The sequence below is a fragment of the Calidris pugnax genome, unplaced genomic scaffold, assembly GCF_001431845.1.
Source record: "Calidris pugnax isolate Ruff unplaced genomic scaffold, ASM143184v1 scaffold24, whole genome shotgun sequence".
Classification (NCBI taxonomy): Eukaryota; Metazoa; Chordata; class Aves; order Charadriiformes; family Scolopacidae; genus Calidris; species Calidris pugnax.
The window spans coordinates 12,013,113-12,035,976 of record NW_015090922.1 but is presented as its reverse complement, the minus strand read 5'-3'; the positions used below and the strand labels follow the sequence as shown (position 1 = coordinate 12,035,976).

At 37.2% G+C, this 22,864-nt stretch overlaps 1 protein-coding gene across 2 annotated transcripts in view; it reads right to left on the bottom strand.

Moving 5' to 3' along the window:
- Positions 1 to 22,864, bottom strand: part of PRKCE (protein kinase C, epsilon) — a 295,554-nt gene that overhangs the window by 180,664 nt on the left and 92,026 nt on the right. For both annotated transcript variants that reach the window (XM_014950985.1, XM_014950984.1), the window contains exon 2: positions 13,684 to 13,747. In XM_014950985.1, coding sequence (XP_014806471.1) covers positions 13,684 to 13,747 — 64 coding nt within the window. The remainder of the gene's footprint in view (positions 1 to 13,683; positions 13,748 to 22,864) is intronic.

Here is a 22,864-nt window from a genome sequence, read left to right as displayed (position 1 = left end):
AGATGGCAGATGCTCCAGTTATGGGATCTAACCAGTCAGTCTTACCCTCAAAAATATTGTAATAAAATGTGTTCATGTGTGATTCCATTGCATTTATCGAGATCTATAATATCATATTGCCTGAAGTACTGAATTTGAACCAATCTTGAAGTACATTCAGTAAAATAACTATATATTTCTATTCACTCCAGAAACTATGAACACATGAAAACTGTGTGCTCTCAAACAAACATCTGCCATCACAGATATTAACAAAATCTGCTGTACTTACAGAATGCATACAAATGAATTCTAAAAAAAATAATCTTAGAATTCTTAATTTAACTATCTTTTTCTTCAGAAAAGGTTTAAAGCATTTGAAAGTAAATTTAAAAAGTCAACAAGCTGTTCTCACACCAAAGTAAATCAGACACTGAAACTCAAATTGCTGTAGTTGACAAAAGAAAACAACATCCCCACTATTTAAGTTTTACTTTCTGCGTTTGCAGCTAATGAGACCTTTTTCTTCCTTTTTTCCTCTGTTCAGCATGTATTCTATGGGATTCTCATACTGACACTTACAAAACACTGAAATACTTATGAACTCTCCTTCTGAATATAATATTAAATATAATGTTAGTTGAATACTTGAGGGTGCATTGCTTGTTTACTTAATCAACTGAGATGCACAAGATGATTTTTGTAAAACTAAGAACTCACCAACTGAGGAAAAGCCTCAAACCTGATCTTAGTATTCTGACCTCTGCATCTGAAACTTTCTCCAGATGCAAACACAATCCCACAGTAGTCATCCAACTTTCACCAAGCTCCAAATAACGTTCTTGCACAGGATTATCAGGAGAATTGTACTGTTAAATGGGCATTCTTTCAAAAAAAGAAAACAGGATGGCTTCAGTTCTGTGTCATACAATAGTTAAATACTGCATCATATTTTCAATAAAGGCTGGACTAGATTTTCAAGCACCCTGACCAAAGTCTGAAAGCGATTATATATTCATACAGTTTCAATTTCGTGAAGTCTAAACGGGAAAAGAAGTTCTTTCTTGCCTTATGACATTGCTGTGCAAATGTAAACAATTACATTGCTCTGAAAAGAGAGAAGTACAGCTGCTTCCAGTATTTTAGACAGAGGTGAACTGATACCCTGGGTCACTTTTATCTGCTATGGAAAATTCATGAATTGCAATGGAAGATGTTTCCTTTAAATAGCACCATTCAGAGCAGAGCAGACTTCCAAGATGATGGGATGAAGTTAAAAAAATGCCGTATTAAAGATTTTTGAAAACACAGAGTCTAATAAAGAAGAAATACACATTTTTAGGAAATTAACTGCAAAGATCCAGTTTTCTGGTACTGATCTGGGAATTATAAACCAAGAAGTAAAAAGGGTGTGTTTCTCAGTGTTCCTTTACAACACTGTAATATAGATGAGATTTTCTATCTGTTCTGTCTTGGAGGACAGATCCCCGCTGGTGCAAACTTGAGTTATTAAAACTCCTCAGATTTATTCAGGGTAAGTATTTTGCCCTAGATTCTAATATTGTTTCACTATTTACTAATGGCTAATTTAGTGTGTGTTACAGAAATACAATTTCTGAGAAATATACCCCAGCCTTAGTATAAGAGAAATCAAGGATCTATGTTGCAGGCAATAGCCGAAAGTCCAACATATCAGGCAGTTTGTTGGTTAAAGCTGCTAGTGCAGATTAAAAACTGTATTTTACATTATTCCTGTTATCACATATAATTAACCTTTTTTGAAGAATATGTTAAAGAAATATGGCAGAAATAATGAAAAGAAAATAAAAGTTATGACATGAAAAAAGACAAAGGACTAGGCAGTGTTTAAATCAGAGCATCTATCTCAACTTGCAATACTTTCCTTAGGATAGACCTTCTGAAAACCCAGAGAAATGATGAAAGGGCTTGATCTTCCTTTTTGGACTTGCATCTTGCTTTCTTTGAAGTTTTCTTTTAAAACTCTATCTTGCAAGTAATACACACATGCTCCTCTCATTCATTTTTATGTCCAGAGCCTGCCTTTTACAGTGGCAAAACAATTCCCCTCCACCAGGTACAAAGCACCCATGAAAAACTCTAGCAGAGAAAAGGAAAGACTAAATTCTGAACAACGGGTACCTATGGAAGATGAACTGCTCTACCTCATTATTTTAGAGATAACTCCTACTGCACACAACAACAGTTTACCAGAGTACTTCTGTCTGTATCTGTATGAAGGTGAGGCAGTGGTGAGAGGGCTGGTGGAAGGAGAACGCTAGCAAGTCTCACAAACCATACTGTATTCTGAGAGTACTGCAAGAATTAATACAGTACTGACACTGCAGATGCCTTTACAGAGGTATTTCCAAGAACACGTTATGACTAGCAAAATCTTTAAAGAAAAAAAAAAAAACCAAACACAAAACAACACAACCCCACATTATTATATTCTGAGAAAATGACGTTTTGCACTCATTGACAGTAACAAATGACAATGCACTCATTCTACTTTGGCAATGCAAAATCCACAGATTTAGTTGACAACATGCCTTAAAGATCTGTAACAGACTGAATGTCTACCAAATTATAAGCTCAGCTGTCGTAAAAGTAAGAAAAAGGTTCCTGACTATGAAAGTGTAACCTGTAAAACCTGCTAACAAAGCTTCTGACCACAGAACTACTTCCCTTTTGTATGCAGCTCTTTTTACCTACTGCTATGGTAACATGTTTTTAGCAATGTATTTACTTCAGCTATTAATACTCACTTATGAAATACTGAGATTATAGTTTGCTTTATTCTCTGTCAGTATAAAGAATGGCTTATCACTGAGAGGCATAAAGAAACATGCATACTTAACAGTACCAAATGTCCAAGAGTAAAACAGAGTTCAAGAGTCCTTCTTAATGATGGTCACGTTCACTGCACTGTAGACAAGGGCTTCCCATGAGTAGTGTTTTCTATTACTCTAAGTCTAATTTTTAAGATACTCACTGTACTGCAGAAACATTGCCTCAAAACAAAAGTAACAGCAAGTATAAATTGTGCTGATTTACAGAATATATAATGTATTAATTTTCCTCAAGTGCTTTGTTTTATCTTTACTGAAACTCCATATTATGCACCACGGATTTTTAGTATTGTTCACTCTTCCTAAATGGGAATTGTAAAAGACTAAAGTGATTTAAGATCCTGAAGCAAATGAGCACAGGTCAGTGGACTGTCTTTTCAGAATGTCGGCTTGTTATTTTTAAAAAGCCTAGAGTTTGCAATTCAGGCTTTTACCTAAGAAATAACAATGTTACTTTTCAGTTAAATAATTTATTCTTTTAAATAGCTTTTAAAACATGAAAAAGCATTTACCTCTACTTAATATATTACAGCACTTTTATGCTTATTTTCAATGGCTTCATGGAGTAAATATGCACCTGTATGCAAGTTTTGAGCCTCCACTAAGAATGTACTTTGCTAAATTGACTTCTGTTTCCAGCTGTACTCAAACATTTATTTTACATTTTCAAGACTATACTCAAAAAATATAAGTTTTTGAGTCTCCTCCATTGACACTAATTTAGAACTCACATTTTAAAAATAGAAGTAGATTTTTAGGCTATGTTGAAGGCAGTAAACATTTGGTTAATGATGTCTAGAAAAGACATTAAAGCTCCCAAAGTTTTCATAACCTCACTGGTACATGGAATGGCCAGGAACATGGCTAGACCTGACTTTAATGTACATATTAGCTCATCTTATTCATCTTCTAATCAATTAATTAAAACAGACTACACCAAGATTTTCTTCCTCAATGATATTAACAATAAACAGACTTGACTGTTGTTGGGGAGCATAAGGGTGAAGAATGAACAGATCGAGTCAGAGCACACTACTGCAACAACGAAAGCGTACAGCAAAACACTAACAAATTATAACAGAGTATAGGTTAAGTATTTTCTGAAGTACAACAAAAATATATATAAAATATTATATGTATTTTTCACATCATATCATGCTATATGATGAATATTGGATTAATCTGTGTTGTGTCTTGTATTATAGAATAGCTAGCCATATACAGAATTCCAAAAATGTATTTCTGTTTTAGATCTTAATAATGGTTTCACTTACGTATGAAAACACCGCTATTGCTTTTAAATTGATAATTTTCTCCAATTTTCTTCAAAAGACACACTAGGATATGCAGTGGTGAAATTAAAAATGCCTATTCCAAAGGCATTACACAATTTTGTTAGGAAAAAACCCTAACATATGGAAATGAGAGCTTTTACTACATAAATGGAGAAGAGAGGGGCAGCAGTTTGGAACATGGTATGTATATGAGTTTCATTACTTTTCTATTTCAGTCTAATGCAATTTTCCTTAAACAAGTACAAACTCATACAGTACAATACAAAGGCGCCTTTAAACCAAATCTTCTACCAGCGTCTTGCTCCCTGCAAAGCACTTGTTTTGGCAAACAGCTAGAAGACTGCCAAGAAAAGGTCATCCATCTTTGTCTGAAAAGCTCGAGCCAGCTTTATACAGTGAGAGCTTATTACAAACACACAATGCTTACCAGATGTTCCATCAGCTAACTGGATACAATCCAAGGGATGGCTATAAATCCACGAAGAGATGTTCATTATGAAGGCATTTGCCACACAAAGTCAAAATTACATAAGCATCCTTTGGAGAAGCTCTTCACTCAGTGCGGTTTAAAAGGATCACGCACCGACAGAATGAATATATCACCGAGTGCTGATTTGTGTTTGCACTGATAACTTTAAAAAGAATTTGGGGTTTGGACAGCTCACCTGCAAGGTTCATTTTCCCAACCAAATGCCTGTGCCACTACTGAAGTCAGCGTTAACTTGAAAGAGCAAAGAACTTAATGTATATTGTCACGCTATTATTTCACAGGTAACAACACACAGAAACCTGCTTTCAGATGCCAGGCTACCAATAGGTGAAATTTTGTCTCAGAAGAAACACATCACCTACCACACCAGCAAGTAAATACACATGACAGTCAGATGAATTACAGATATCTACCGACATTAACTTATTCTAACAAATTTGGGAAAAGAAGTGATTTATTTAAAGATGTTCCTTTGAGATGGAAGCTCAGCCATACAACTTTTTTCCAAGTTTCTACATTAGTATAAGTGCAGTGCTTGGGTTGTTCGTTTAGTTTTTTGTTTGGTTGGTTGGTTTGGTTGTTTGATTTTTTTTATATAAACAAACTAGAAACTCAAGATCTGGATGGATGAAGATTTCTTCCAGTTACAAACACTCATAAAATAAATTAATAGTTCCAAGAGAAAGAAAGAAACCTAGAAAAAAAATTTTCATTTTTGTATTAAACATCCACACTTCAGCACAGAGGTATTTTAACATTAAACAAAATAAACCCAAAGAGAAAAGACATATTAGTAATAGTTTTGAATTATCCCTGTCAAGAGAAGAAAATGAAGGCATAGCAGAAGGAGAAAACTTTGCAAATCAGTTTAAGCTTTATTTATTCGATTTTACCCTTTTTCCTCACTTGGGTTTGAATGACTGCTGATCTTTTGGTACTGAAGAAGTGAAAAGCTGAATGGGGAAAAAAATAATCCCCCAAATCCTACCTACATAAAAACAAAGCTTCAGACAAAATAAGCTCTCAGTTGATAACCTGCATAATGAGCTTTGAAAACAAAGATTCTGGTTACATTTGTAGTTGGCTCACACACCACTGCTTGCTGTTGTTCTGGTAAAGCAAGGGAGCCTACAGAAGGAAAACCGTAAAACTAGCGTAGTGTCCTACCTTTACCCAAACTATGAATAAAAAGGTAAGATTTGGCCTTTAGAAGCAGCAGTCTCCTCCCTACTGAGACTGCACAGAGCAGAACAACAAACGTGTACCTGGTTTCTCTGACTGGATATTTTGCTTTACACTGGGAAGGGAGAAAAACTATACAATATGAACACTTCAAACCCTATCTCCCATAGCACACAATGTTCTTGAGAACTTTCAGGAGGAGCTGCACTTGTGAAAAAGTTCTAACTCGTAAACCTACCTGAGCCAACTGACTGAAGACAGAAAACATCTAGTTAGCACTGACAGTTCAGCACTGTCCTGTTCAGGTACTTTCAGATTACTTTAACTCCCAGAAAAAGCCCCAGTCTTGAGTCTAAAAATGTAACGTTCATGTCACTTATCGGGTCTTGGTAAATAGCTTCCCAGGCATCGAGCAGCATCTTTACTTCACAGATACATTACATTTTATCCCTGGAAGGCTGCCTGCCCCAGTGCCACAACAGATCCATTCACTCAGATCCTTTCCGCTCCACCTACAGCTCTGGAGAAGCTGCAGAGGCTTGTTGGGGCCCCTTCTAAGGGCAGGACATTCTCACTCCATTTTTGCCTCTCCCCAGACTCTATATGGCTCTTCCTAAGCCACTTCCAACACATCAGTTTCCTCTCAGACATTAAAATACAGGGGAAGGTAAGGATGTGCGTGTTGAATCAAATCAATCAAATTTTGGGTTGCAAATAAGAGATAAGAAGGTCACGCCAGTGAAGCTATTAGGGGACTCTGTGATTCTTCTTTTCCGTGTGTTTACTGTAAGCACATTGGTTATTATACAATAGGTTCTACATCTTCATTTAATAAAACAAACAAACAAAATCTAGAAAATAGGTAACCTTTATAAACAAGAGTAAGCCAGCACAGACAAAACTAATACAATAAAGAAGGTTGACTTCTGTCAACCTTAAAATGCAGGTTTTTTGCAATGAAAAACTGATGAACACCACAAAACTTTCCTTTAGAGAGAGTGCCATTCTTCCTGGCAGCAGCATAAGGTAGGCTTTTTTTTTTTATACCTCCTAAAAAACTGAGAAATATCTCTAGAAAGAGGTGAGCTGCTCTCCACCTACTGGAACATTCAGCTGAGGTCTGTCTACCTACCTATATACTAGAAATTCTGAACAAACACAAGTGTTCTTTCACAGCCTGTTCAACACACAGCTGATGGCTACCAGAAATTATTTCATGGCCTGCCTCATTAATCTTTCAACAGCACCACAAATGTCCCAAGATGGTAACAGAACAGAGATAACACCTCCTTGTCCCCCAACCTGTCAAAGTTGTATTTGCAATAGAAGATCAGTGAAAGGAAACACTACTCTTCACTAACAAAAATTCCTGAAACAACCAAGCAAGAAGACTAGCTCCTGGATGCATGTCATTTAGCCTTTGAGATTTCTGGGTAATTATCTTGTGCTGTTTGCTGTTCAGACAGTGCTTAGCACAACCAGATCTCATTTTCTGGGCCCTTACAGCGTAAGAAGCATAATTAATGATGATGGCAATGACGACTACAAAATAGACAAAGAAACAAAAGCTCTGACAAATAGATACATTAAGAATTGTAGAGACAGTTTTCAACCCCTAGGGAATTTTCTGTTAACAGATATTTACAAAAGGATTCTACACCATGGAACAGAAATACAATTTTTCTTGCTGTATTGATTCTACCAAAGTTGGACGCCTGGAACAAATCCTGTGGATATTCTGATTAACAAGCTGTAACTATGTTATAGATTTATCAAGTATGAGACACAAAAATGGCATTAAAGAGCATACCCTGCTTCTACTATTTCCCTTTTTCCTGCAGAACTTCTGCCATAACATACACCAATCAGCAATAAATGTATTTACAAAACTGAGAGTCTTTTAGTAAATGAGCCAGGAAGATCTAGGGAATCTCTTCTAAACTTATGTATTTTGACTTAAATGTTAAATACAAAACCTGATGTAGTCAGAATTCTAAAGACTTCTTTGTTGGATATTTCAATGCAAAATGTCAAATAATCAACCTAAACAAAATACTTTGCATTCACAAAATACTGCCATGACTTCAGCTAATGGGCTTTATTGTCACCTTAAGTTCCTCATCCTCTGAAACTTTAGTATCTTATGAGCAGATGAATTTGCAGATGAACATATGAGAAGATGTAGTCCCTTGTAACTACATAACTTGTACACATAACCAAGAATTTCCAACAGGCTGCTTTCTGCAGCATGAGCTGTGGTGTTTTTCTGCAATTCAACCAACCACTCTAAAACGGGGAATCTTCAATTATATATAAAGAAAAATGCGTAATGCAATTTGGGACATCTAACAACGATAAATAATCATCACAATTAATTAGACATATTTCATAGAAAAAGAGTTTTGAATAGTTTTCGAATTTGTATTACATGCTACCTATAATAAATACAGTTAAGGAAAGAACCTAACTCATCAAGGTCATTCTGAAGTCATTCTACAGTTGATTCAATACCGACATATTGCAAACGGTAACTTAATTTCTAAGTTGGGAGAAAGCTACCATAAGTAACTATATACATTTGTGTCACACATAAACCAATAATTCCAAAAAGAGGATAAATTTACAATGACAAATGCAGCAGGGAGGTCACAAGCTTTTAAATATAGCAGCATCTGTCTTTCAGTCTATATAAAACTGACTTTGTTGAAAATGTTTTTAATCATTCCTCAGGCAATTTACCTCTCTTACCCACTTGATGGCCATCTGTTATTCCAATTTATAAATTGAATCACTGTGTCATATTAGTTATGTTTTAAACTTTCAACCTGCATTTGGATCTTTATCATCTACACCAGAGCTCTTCAGTATTTTTTAAATAATTCAAAAAACTTCGCTCACAAAACTCTATAAGCACTAACATAGAAGAAAAAACACTGGCATAGCATGTCAATAAAACAGTCAATGAGTGCGCTTCAGCCTAGAAATAATGCATATGCTACAACACTGAATTAATACAGAAAATCAATATGACCTCGGACAACAAGCAACACTGAAGAAATTAATAAGCAGCATGTCTTATAGACCCCCCTTTTCATGAGAGACTGATAAACAGACACACCCTTCTCCATAGCCCTAGCAGACCTTGAAGACTAAAAACCTGTGAAATCATTAGATCCAGTTTGCAAAGTAACAGAGAATTAATATAATAGATCTTTCCCAAGCTAATTATGTCTTACAAACATTGGTCTGTTATCAACTTTGTTTTTCTTATAATTGCATATATAAAGAAAAGTCACCAGATGTTTGGTTAATAGCAGAATTGACTGATTACATGCTTTGCAAGTCTGACAAAATATTCTGGCAGAGTAACAACAACAACAACAACCACCCATATTTTGATCTGGTCTCCCAAAAGCAACTTATCAGAAATGCTGCTTCTAAAAGATCCTATGTGCTTACATAGAGCACAGTACATGGCTCAATGAAGTTAAGCAAAAAATTCCAACTAATACTGCCGGATGCTGTGTGAGACCCACAGAAGCTCCATTTGTTTATTTGGCCAAAGGGATTTGTTTTTAAAATATCCCTTAAAGTTTTGAGTGGGCAGTTATTTGTCACCAGTTTAAAAAATCCAATAAAAGTATTAAAATTATAAACAAATATTTTCATAAATTGAACTTTAACTGTTGCTGTTATTTTAGCCTGTGAGTGGATACCTTAGCATGTATCTACATTTGGGAAGTTTCCACTGACACAGCTGTTTCCATTCATGGGAAACACAAATACATACATACACTGAAGGCACAGACCCATTTTAAATTAAGTAAACCTACAGAAGGTAAATAACCTTGCAGATCAATTTCAGCATAAAGTGTAAAGACCTGAATCACAGGTGTTACAGAAATACGGGTTACATAGTTTAAAATAGAGAATTTTAAAAATTTAAGAGCTCTTTTCTTTCCCTCTTCTACGTCTACATCAGCAATGCAGGCTAAAGTATTTACCAGAACTGGTTTTGGAAGCACAATATGGGAACGTTCAAATTTTAGCAGAAAAAATTAAATCCCAAGTTTTGAGGAGATCACCTTCTGCATGATAAACAGTTCATTTAGCATTTTCTTTTCAGTATGTGGGCCAGACAGTTCCTACTACAGAATTTACAAAAGATTGCTAAAATAAATAGCTACTCACCCTCCCTCTCAGTGCAGAACAAACATTCAGAAGCTATAAGCAGGCTCCAAAACAGGATTAGTGTAAAAAAGGTGATGATAAAAATGTTCCTGTAGGGTTTGTTGTACTTTTAAGGAATTTTTATGTAGTTTGATTTCCACTTATCAGACTTTAGCGTTTTCCAATCTTTTTCTGTAGCAAAGATCAGAATTGAATGGGAGCAAGTTCTAGAAAATAATGTTTTCAAACAAAACCAAATACCCTGAAGATTACACTGTGAGAACGGGCAGTGCCGCAAAATATCCAGTGGATATCCCAGTCTAAAGCCTTGGGCTTTCCAGGCTACCCCCTCACAAGTGCACAGTTTCTGCTGGAGAATAGAGCTTCTCCTTCAGACAGCTTCTGAAGGAAATCTCACAATATAGAAAGTGTCAGAGAAGCTGGCACAGCTCTATAACCTCCTGTGGATTTGTGGCTCATCTTTAGAATGGGAAAAAAATTGCAAATAGCAAAGCCAGCAATTCAACCCTTCTTTCTACTGTTCCACATAAAAACACATGCCAAATGCTGATATTGATACCTAAGGATGGCTCTCAAGAAGTCTGTCTCAACAGGACAGGGAGAGGCTGAAGTACTCTTTGCCTCCCTTTGTAATCTGCCATATTTCAATCTGTTCTGTACACCAAAGCCAGCCAAGCGCTGAAAGTCCGTGAATGATTCAGTTTAGAGGAGGGGGAAGAAGAAAGAGAAATTGTGTACTTTTGTTGAGTAAGTCAGCTTATAACAAAGAACTGTTTTCATTGTTTTGCCGTGCAAGTGCAAATACTGCAGAGGGATAAGCAATCTGGCAGTTGAGACTAAGGGACAATTGAATATTAAGAGGTATATGGTAACAATGTCTTAGAGACAATATTACATAAAAGCTTGCTAGAAGTACTGAGAATGTACCACTAATGAGAGTGTTCTTTCTTTATCCACCACTTAGGCTTTTATATGTAAACATTTAATTTATATAGCAATTTATTCATATAAGGGCTCACTTTCAAAATTAGGACTTTTGCTTCTTAGAGGAAATTTAATAGAGGTCAAAGCTCTCTGCCCAGATTCATGAATTCAACTAGGTCAATTATACCAAACTAAAATTTGAATATCTATCTTAATAACACCTTTTAGAAGTGTCAAATAACAGACGTTGCATTATTGATCACTGATTATTAGAAACCTGCATATATCACATAGAATAAACAAGTCCAATTTTCAGTGCACAGAATTACAAGACAATACTGCTTGGCAAGTATATCCTACAACTCAATGGCTGATTTTTTTTTTTATTGCTTATCTTTTTTAAAATACTGCTAACCGGGAAACATGCAACATGATTGCTTCTTCCAGTTAAAATTGTTGCTGCAGGTATTTTTATTTTCACCAATTGCAAATTTTTTTCCCCCTCCAGAATCTGAAGTGAAATAGTGATACTCATTTGTGCAGCATGAAAAGAACGCTACATACTCTGTTGCTATTCACAATGAAAACTGGAGTTCAAAAGCAAGCTCCTGGTTAAGAAATTACGTCAAGAGTAACAATCACCTCAACCAACCAACCTTAATCTTATGTTTCTTTCATAGTCAACGAATGCAAGTCACTACATTGAACTGCCTTATTGAAATGCATAAAATACATATCAGATATATTCTATTTACATACATATTTATATTTGTATATATACATAGGTCAAATGAAACAGTCTATGTGTTTCAAAAATGCCTAAGTTAGTTTCCATGTAGGTTAAGTGTGTCTGTTCACTACAGAAGGATGCCCACAGTTGTTATGTTAAACTAGGTGCTTCACTGAGATAGCTGAAGTGAGAGGAGACTCATCCAAAATTTGCTAGACCTCAGCCCTAATAAAGCAGTCTAAAAATAGGATTTTATAACATCACTAACAAAACACTACAAAAACTGTTTATGAACAGTTGTACAAACCTGGTCCAATTTCCCTTGTGAGGAAAACCGTAAGTTTATCCTAGCAAATTTTGCAATACTTCTACACAACACTTTTCCACAGTTATTTAATTGTATGGGAAAGCTCTGAAACTATGCAATTGCATTTTGTAAGCACACCAACTTCTCCAGGGTTCTGCCAAATTCACCCTAACAAAAGCCTCTTCGTCTTCCCAAGGGCTTCCCATAAGACAGTATTTAATAAACTGCTTTCCCTCAGTGGCCTGTTTCCATTTGAGTGCTCCCCTCCAACGATAATGTAGTAACACAAAATCTAGCTCTGTAAATTTCTTTCCAAGCACCTTGCAAGAGTCACAGGGTAACGCACCATATAATATGAGACATTACCATTGCCTTTTTTTTCTTTTCCTGTATAAAAGGCTATAGGGTTTTAAAGAACTTTTGAAAAACCAAATAACACCATTCTTCCTGTTCTTTGACAGCTTGACACATGTGAATGCATCTTGTGATGGAACACTGACACTATGCTCATCTGGGTATCAATTAACTATCAGTGAAAGGTTGAAAGAACATCTTCCTGCCCTATGACAGAACAACACCAATGCCTTTAACCATATGTTAGTTCCACCATGGGCATGCCAATTGGCAAGATATGTGGAAACTACTACTAAACTGGTATTTTCTTCAATACGCAGGAAGAAAAAAAAGGTAGCGCATATCTTATGTGGGTACAACACTATAAGTTTAAATAATGGTTTGCTTTAGTTTTAAAATTCAGGATTTAGAGAACATGTGTTTTTGCAAGCTACTGTTAGGAATTGGTCAGAGCACAGCAATTAAATCTGAAGAACAGAAATATAAATGCATTCTTCCGCTGTTTCTCAACTGTGCCAGGCAAAATAATTTCATTTCATAGCATTTTCTGTTTCAGCTCCTGTCAGGGTTTATGTGAATCTTTTTTATGTACTGTGAACCAACGATAACCTTGTTTAGTTGAGGTCTATGAACTACTGGGGAAAGCTGATCAGTGGACATCATTTAAAATAATCAAACCCAAACCAGCCATCGAAACCATTTCAGCAGGTCGGGCTGTCATCAACAGCATGACTAAATTACACAGATTTGCTTCTTCATAAATTCTCTTATTCCCACCACATACCACCTGACTCTTTTCCCACTTAACAACAGAAAAATATCGTAAGAATTTAGTATTTCTCTTCAATTATTGTTTGGCGTTTTTTCCACCAACATTTTATGACTTGCTGTGTCATAAAAATGAAAGGACCTTTTACCATTACAATGTTTTGGTCATTACTTTACTTGAAAAATAAAACATTTAGCAGAAAATTACCAAATATTAGAATAATTTAAAAATAAAATAAACTCTTCCCCTCAAAACCTTTGGCATCTTATGACTTCTACCTACATAATGGTTATCCTTCTTCCACAAATAAGGATTTTGAAGTTTCTTCTAGAAATTAATACTATTAAACTACTCTCATTTCATTACTGTCCTTTTAGCTGATATTGTTACCATCAGTGATTAACAGGGTAAGATGAACTGCAACAGCTCACTGACTTACAGGCAGATAAATCAAAATATGTTCACTTTAACTTGAGCTCATACAGATATAAGAGCATATTGGTAAAGCACCTCCTCTAATACTTTCATTCCAAAGACCCTTAGAAAATTTCATTCATGAAAAAAAATTAAATAAAATATTGAAAGTCCCTACCTTCACCTGACGATCCTGAAAGGTCTATGATGACATACACTCTGCCTTCTGGCTCCAAGTCAATCTGCAATTGAGAAGAGAATTAGAAGAAAACTTATAATGGCTCCCAAAGCAAGTGACTGCACAGGCAAGAAACAAAATGTTTCCAAAACTTGTGAAGCCAAGGTGTAGGCAGGACTCATTGGCAGGTCTACAGTTCACCACCAACAGAGCCTCCTTTTGCAAATAAGTGTTGAGGACCTTACACCTTCACTGAAGTGAAAACAATTTTTTGTAAAAACAGCCCCACAATTTTTGCAGCCACCTATCTCTCAAGCATGTGCCCTTAGCACTTGGAAAGCTTGAACTCAGTGAATTTTACAAATCAAATATTTAAAGCACTGTTCTGCCATACATTTGCACCAGTATTTCCAAGGAGAAAGTTAAAAAGTGGTAGTATCAAGTAACTTTCTTAATTTGTACTGAGCCCAGCTATGCAAATGTGAGAAACAACACTGTGATCTATTGAGATCCCAGCAAGACAGATCAGCTCTGGTCACAGAATGGGAGAAATGAACACACACAGCTTGTACGGCCACTTAACACGTGTTTATAATACGCCCTTTGTATCCCCACAGGGAGAAAGAAATATATGTTTTATTATCCTGTTCTGAAATAAAAATTTGTTTGTTTCTGCACCATTCTGGTAGATTTTAAGGATCTTGTGGAGATGACTTTCACTCAGCATGAAATACAGGTGCTCTGTGTCAACTTGCTGCATTTCAAAATTTTGTGGGCTGTGGGAGTAAGTTCCTGGACACTTAGGCACCACAATGAAGAATTCATTACAAATCGTTCTGTATTTTACCACACATTTCATGAGTAACTCTAAATACAGCAAGGTTTGAGTATCTTAATGGTGCCCCACACGTTGCAGAGACCCCCCACAATTTCTGCAGCCACCTATCTCTCAAAAATTAAACTGTAACTAGAACACTATGTAACCAATAGCTCTTGTCACACAGTTTCAGAGACTGAGTGAAACAACATGGTGTACATTAATACTGTATTTTCATTCTATTTTGGAAAGTAAAGCACACAGATAGAATTGCATTCCCACTGCCATGAAGCCTCAAGTGGCCTTGTCTGCCAAGGCCTGTCCTGTGTGCCAGGAGTGAGCCGTCAGGGGGGCACCAGGGCAGGCCCAGCCCTGGGCATTAGGCGCCTCCCTGGGGATGGTGGTGGGCCAAGGCCAAGGCCAGGCTGTGGGCCTGTGTGTGGGCCCAGGCAGGGACGCGGGGAGCTGGACACCATCCCTGCTGCAGCCTTGCTGGGGCAGGGGCTGACATGAGGTCCCGGGCTGTGGGCAGGGTGGGAGAACCCTAGGGGCTGGGCAGGGACTTTTGGTGCCTCCTGGATCCTGACACACACAGGAAACTTGAAGAAATGAGGCCTGCCACGTATCAAACCAGGGTACATAGGACAGGCGAGAAAACAGGAGAGGACAACGTGTCCCCAAAAGCCCACAGGTGAAAAAGCAGCAGGACTTTGGGCCCTTCTCAGTGCCAGACTGACCGGACATGGGGCGAGAATGGAGCCTGCCTCATTGCTGGAGTCCAGCCAAGTCCTGCTCTCCACGGGCAGCATCCCCAGAACATTCCTGACACCTCGGCTGAGCAGAGGCAACTGCACATGGGGCTTGTGGATGGGAAAGGGCCATCTCCCCTCCCACCCGACCATAGCCCTCCTCCTGTGCCAGGCTGTTCTGCCCCAACACAGGAAGGGGGGACCTCGCTTTGCCGATGTCAGCAAACACTGTCCTGCTTCCTAAGTCACCAGCGACACCAGGGTATGGTACTATGCCATTAAGATTACAATCATGAGATCACCACTTCACACTAATAACCTGGAAGGCCAATCTGTTGGTCTTTGCAAATTAGCAAGTAAATGAGGAAAGGAAGGAGACACCAACAGGTCTGCAAATGCCAGGTTTTGCCTGTCTGCATTCAGCAGGCAGCTCCATGGAGACACCTTTTCTGTCTCCAGGTTTCTCTCATCACCTGAGAGGACCTTTACAAGAGGGGGACCTCTGCTGTTTCCCTCTTTTGGGCCACAGCTGCCGAATGCATCAGGCTGACACAAGCTCCTCCCTCCATGAACCAGCTTCTCACAAAAATGCTTCTGAGCTACTCAAGAGCAAGCCAGTAGAGGAGTTCACAGGTCTGGCTGATGTCATCGGACCAACAGATCAAGAAAATGATCTCAGCAGCTGTATTGTAAATAGACGAGGCAGGAAATAGGTGTTAGCAAGGCCAGAGGTTACTCAGAGGAGAGGAAAATGAAAGCGTGGTTGAGTGTTTTTCCATAAGTAAAGTGTTGAATATTAAGTAAAGACATTTTTAACAATTTCTGAACTGGCAGCATGAGTTTTGTGGGGGGGATTTTTTTTGTTTTTTCTTGTTTTTAAATAAAGCCACTGATCTTGAAATATTGCTCCTCTCCCTTTTCAGTTTTTAAATTAAAAAAAAAAAAGTTAGAAGATCAGAGGCACAGGTGCATGCATAGACTTTGATGTCTATGCTGAGGGAGGCTTTTGAAAAACTGCTATAGCACTCAACAGATGGCTGTATTAAAAACAGGCATGTCTAATGCTCTGTTTGTATCAGCACTATATTCTGTTTGGTTAAGCTTCCAGTAAAACACTTTATGCAGTTAAAATCCCACTGTACACACACAGATACGAAACCCCAACACCATCCTTGCAGAAGAGTTAGGCACCTGGAGGAGTTGGCGACCACCATCACAAAATCTCTGTTCTGCCCATTTAAGTACAAACAGTATTGGACGCAACTCAGGAAAATGACTGGAGCACTGACCCCAAGTTTCCATTACCCATCAAGTGGACTATTTTCATATACAATTTATTAGAAATGCTGCTCACTGCTTTTGATTCAGAATTTTTGCTGATGGTCTAAGCAGAATGAATTATTTATAAAAGGGAATCTCTTTTACAAATAAAGTATATTTCAGTCTTAGAATGTTCTGATACCAATGAAAACGAAATTATTTTTGGATTTATAGAATACCCACATTTCAGCAAGTACCTATGTTAACAGTCTCATCAGTGACATGAATTAGTACTTTTGCCAGAAGCCAGTAGCTCAGCTGTCTCAGCTAACCTTACATATAAAAAAAACACACCCAAAAAAGCACCTAAACTGATAGGAATCCTTCTTTTGATCTCAAGGTCTTTCATGTACCATAGCAAGTATGGAACAAAAAGGACTGATTCTATTCTAATTTTGCATAAAATATTTCTGATTTAATGCCTAGAAATATAATGGTATAAATACCTCCAAAACAGTCAGATTACTAGAATATAAACTACATTCCTTTTCTTTCAATCTGTACATTAAACTACACTTAGAAGAAGGTGGAAACTATGCAATGTCATTTTATAAATAAGTAAAAAAAGATGCATATAGCGCAGTTTAAATTTTCCACAAATTTTTCATCAAATGCCCTGAAAGTTATCACGTGAAATGCCCTCAGACATATATAACCAGAAACAGAATGACTGGCTAAATTCCACTGAATATAACAGACATCCTTGAATGCAACGGAAATAAAATGATCACAGCAGTTCTGATTCTGACTCTTCTCTGACTAAAAATACTTCTGTCTGAATGTAGCCAAGCATTTATACATGCAGAAATACACTACAAGAAGACATGACTGTTCAAAAGGACAACAGGGAACAAGGCAAGATGCAAACCAGTAATGGTAAAAAGGAGTTGGTAAAAGAGCAGCTTTGCTGTAAGCAAGACACACTCATTTGTGCAGCAAGACACACCACAAAATATATGCCTCGCACACATACATGCCACATTCTCCACATGCAACAAGAGATGTAACAATGATCATTCAGCAAAATGTTTGATCACCAAAGTGTTTTATCCTGTTACGGTCCCATGCTATTGCTGTGACTTTTGCTAAAATGCACAGTTTTAGAAGGTGCAAGTAAGATTAATTGTAAAGGCACTTTAAACAACTTCTATATTGCTAAAATAATCCTTACGTGGCACCATATTGAGATGAGTACAGTGATTGTTGGAAAGCAACATAGATCTTAAAAAACTCCAGGCGTGAATAAAGCATATTAGTAGCCCGTTTTGGGAACAAAAGGCAACCATCCCTAAAACCAGACATACTTTCAGAGGAAAAAACCCGTGTTGAAACCATGGCCAAGTTTCAGCATATTGAAGGCATTTACATAGTTTCACAGTCATTAATGGATTTTATTTTCAACACCCTTCTGAGACAGTTCCCCATCTATAAAATGAGATACTCCCAAAGGCACAAGCTAGACTAAATGACTTGCCAGGAAGTCATATAAGAAGGACAGTTAAACAAGAGCTGAACTCTGGTCTCTGGAGGCCCAGACTGCCCACTGGACCATTTCTCCTATTCCTCAGTTAAGCTCCACTTTGTCAAGCTATACACATCCTGTATTCCTGCAATATCAATAACTTTAATGGGTACATCTAGGAGGCAATTTCCTTTCTTTTCCATTCAGTTAATACTCATAAAAAAAATACTATAAAACAAAAAATTGCTTAAATATTTCTCTGCTCCCAATGGAGCAAACAAAGACCTGTTGTAAGCAAGTGATTAACCGCTATCTTCAGTGGCTCAGTGCCCTATTACTATAGGTTTTCATTTGGTCATAATATATTTCATCAGCTACCTATGTTCCAATACAAGAATGTCACCTAAGATTAGGTGCACTGTACTCATTTAAATGTCAGCCTGTCTCTTGAGAGAAGTTTAAGTATAGTCATTGACATAAATCTCAGATCTGAAATAAACAATGACTAGACAAATGCATTTTCCATAACTGAACATCCTAACCAAAAAAAGGTTGAGTAAGTTTTATTCTGATGTTCCTCAGTGAGACAGTATGTGAAATACAGCAAAACCTCTTCAACCACAAAGCTATTTAGGATTTTGGCATCAGTATTAAACCTAAATGGACTGTATAAGCAATAGAAACAGAAAGAATTAAACCATGAAATCTGCTTTGCACCTCTTGTTGTGATGTTCTAGGATTATCTGATATTTGGACAGCTTAAAGCATAAACCTCTGAGTACATGATCTGTCATGTAGGCCTTGAGAAGTCAGTATGTATTAACCCTTACAGAGCACAGCATAACAAAAAGTTTCTCTTTGAACACATAACTTCTCTGAAAAGAGGAGGTAAGGGATTGTGTGTTTAAAGAACTGATATCTTCAAAGGCTGGGGGCGGGTTACATCTGCTGTTTTGAAGGGAATTAGCTTCTCTGATTTGGATAAAATTATTTCCATGAAAATCCATACGAAAAATCAGAACAGGTGTAATCTAATAGAGAATGACCAGAGACAAGAGTCTGTGCTGGTCTTTTGTTCTTTACCCAAAAGATTTTTCTGCTTCAATTTAAATAGCTAAGAGAGTACCTATTTTAACTTACTTAATTGAAAACAAAACACTAATAGTGACACTTTTCAATATAATCTATTTGACTGCAGTTCAAGTAATTTAAAAACTTTAAAAAACACACACCATCATTACTGGAACAGAAGCATATGCTTGACCTAAACGGCAAGAATGAGATTAAGTTTGCAAATTTCCCCCAGCATTCACACCTGAAATCCTAGCAACCTCACCTAAAATGGATAGCTTTGCAATTGGCTCCATAAGGTCATCAAAATAGCTGAGAAAATTTTATTTAATATTATCTCAAATTAACAGATTTCTCATGTTACATCATTAATTACATGAGGTAAACTTGACTTAAAGAAATTACCTAGAAAACACGTTGCGAAAACTTCCCTAGAATCTTTTTGCCTCCATTCCCCCACCCACAACAGCCTCTTGCTCTTCTGCCCACAGAACGCAGGTCCCTTTCAGACCCAGTGCACTGCCACAACGTTCAAAAATCTGCCTTTCATTATGAATGTTATATATCTGATTATTATAATTACAGAGAAAAGTAACACAGCTTGCCGCATTGTAATTGACCACATGATATACATATAGGTTAAGACATTTTGGCCACAGGGGATACTATCATTTATTTACTCATACTCAAAAGTCAACAAAAAGACATCAAACATCTTGCATGACCTACAGAAAAGATCAAACACTTTCCAGTGCCAGACACATGCACAGACATAATACAGAACAGAAGCAGCAGGGAAAAACAAGATTCAGCTGAAATAACCACAGTATTCAGAAATAAATTCAAAAACAAGAATCCTTCCATTACTTAATATAGCATATACCAATATGTAATTGCAGTGTCCTGAATGACACATGGTACAACTTTGATATTCCACAATCTACTGCACCTAAGCCATTCCAGGCACCAATGGAGGAACATTTTTGAATGCATGGTGACACACAAATGCACATGTGTTTGTGCACAAGCATGCACATCTGCACACTCGGAAGTCACGTACTCGTTTTTTGTTTTACAGGGAAGAACAACTTTCATCGACCACTCTACTGGAACTAAGGTGTTCATGGTTCATTTTCTTGTAGAGTCCAGAAAGTCAGCTTGGACAGATGGCTACATTTGCATGCAACAAGACGGGAGAGCAGTCCAAATGGCAACTTCTGTGGCATCAAGCAGCTTGACCACAGAAAGGTCACTGCATGAAATCAAGTTTCTGACTCCCTGATCTGAAGGGAGGAAGAGATTATCTTCACTTTCTTGAAAGTTTCAGGTGGTAAGAGTATGTATGGCACAAAGTATTAACTATTATTAAGATGTTTAACAGTTATTTGCCCAAACTGGTTATGGTTTCTTACAGTTATTTAAAATCAGAATTCATGAGAGAGGGAAATAAATCAATGAGAGAAAAATTTCTTATGAGTGGAAAAAAGAAGTCAATAACCTGAGAGATGAGGCTGCCTAGACTACCATTCAGGGCATTCTATGCTTGAGCAGTAAATGGAGACTCATACCAGTATGAGGATCTCAGGCACGTGTGTGTGCTGTTTTGTTGGTTTATTTAACCCAGCACTGTTATTCTGATGATGTAAATGTCTCCTATTACTAAATCTTATGAAGGTAGGGACATAAGCCAAAGTTACATAGTATATTTTCACTATACTATAAGTGTAACCATGCTAGAAATGGAGGTTGCATTATTTTAGAAATAGTAATGAAGATAAAAGTACAAAGAACCTATACAAACCCAGAGATAACGTGAAGTATAATGCATAAGAGCTGGGTTTGGCTGAACAATGATCAACGATATCTTGAATGAAAGGACAGTAAAAACCCCAACAAAACAGAAGTCTGCACAAAACCATTCACTTGAAACATCTGCTAAATGTATTTCAAGAAAGAAAAGAATCTCTTCAGAGCACAATCACTTTTCCAAGCAGATGGTTATTTGATTTAAGAATAAAGGAATTGCATCATGTGGTAAGATCTGACCTGTAATTTCATCACAAAGCTTTTCAAAATCTATTCTTTAATGCACTAGTGCAGTGGCACTCTCCAAACCATAGGGAAAAAATTAGCTGTAACAAAATATTTAGAACACATTTTTCATCTTGGCGTATGGACATTTTTTAATGTTGTGCTACAAAACTGCAACCAGAAGGGAGAGGGTTACCTACACACCTAGGAATTAAATGTTGAACAGAGAATCAGGACTGCAAGCACATCATGGTTAGCCAGGTAATACATGTTAAAAGCTGTTTGATGCTGTCAAATTATTTTACTGCAGTACAATTTCAGATGACCACCTGGTAATATGCATAAGCCAAACTCACAGTTGGCACATTTGTTCAGTCTCAGGAATCACTCATATGTGATGACTTAACTGCACAGATATTTAGAGCTTCTCCTAAATTGCAATAATATTTCCTTTTAGTAGACATCTCTGCATCATTTTGGACAATCATCATGAAATGGGTATCTGCATAACAGTAAGTACACGGACAAGCAGAGGACCTTAGGATTGACTGGTACTTTTCCTGGTACAGTTTTGGTGCACTACATACATTTTTTTCCTTATTTGCTCACTTCCCTTAAGTAAGACTCACTGTGCAAAGTCTTACAGATTAAGATATCAAAGCAACACTACCTGTTTCCTCTAGAGCATATGGTATTTTTCTTCTCTTTATGGTCAAAATGCTCCTGTCTTGCACTCTTGTCCTGACAGGTATACTCTGGGAAACTCAAGCCAGTGTACAGTAGGAGACATCCACAAAGCATCACCATACCAAAAATACAGGATATAGCTATGCTGATTTTTAGACCTCAAAAGTCAGAGAGATTAACAGCTGGAAGATCTAAGACTGAGGCGGCATAAGGTCAAATCCTTCCCAAATGAGGTAAAATAATCTCCGAAGGCAGGATATAAATAAGTGCTAGCAACTGGTGATACTTACATGAAGTGAAGTTGCCCTTCAGTTTCTCATCTGTTAATCCTGCCCTAGTCCTCCGTAAAAAAGAAAGATTCTGGAACTTGCCTACTAATCAGCTGTATTTTAAAACAGAAGTTAGAAATACTGATGATGCCCTGGTTTGCATAAAGATCTTGACTGCCTCAGAAAGGACATTTCCCAGACCAATTATTAGAAAATATATAGATCTCACACAAAACCTCAGCACAAACCGGGCAGACATTTCAGCATTTATCTCAGACCCTTCTCGCAAGAGGCTCACTTTTTCAGTCTTTAAACACTGCTGTGCAACATCTTTCAGTAACTTTCAAAAGAGGTCCTGCTACAATCATCAATTAGCCAGTTAGAAGAAAGCAGCAGGGACCTGAATCCACTTTGGTTCGGTTGTAAGTAAAGCTGTAATGGCTTTGTTCCAATTAGGAACAAAACTCACATCTAGCCTAGGTTTTGTTCTAATTAAAAAAAAATATAAATTAGAACAACTACTACTGTTTATGAGTTTGAGTTCAGTTCAGCTCCCTAGGAAGAAAGGCGAAAGGCTTTTCTTATCTGAAAGGCAACCACATTAAATGTTCTCTCCATTTGTATTCACGATCACGATAGAAATTAATCCTCCATTACGAGGGAAACAGCTTGATTCAATATGCTGCAAATGGACAAACTGTACTTCGATGACAATCGCTGGAACTTTTAAGTACTTTGTTGATGTTTGACACCAACATCAGCTGCAAGCCAGAGT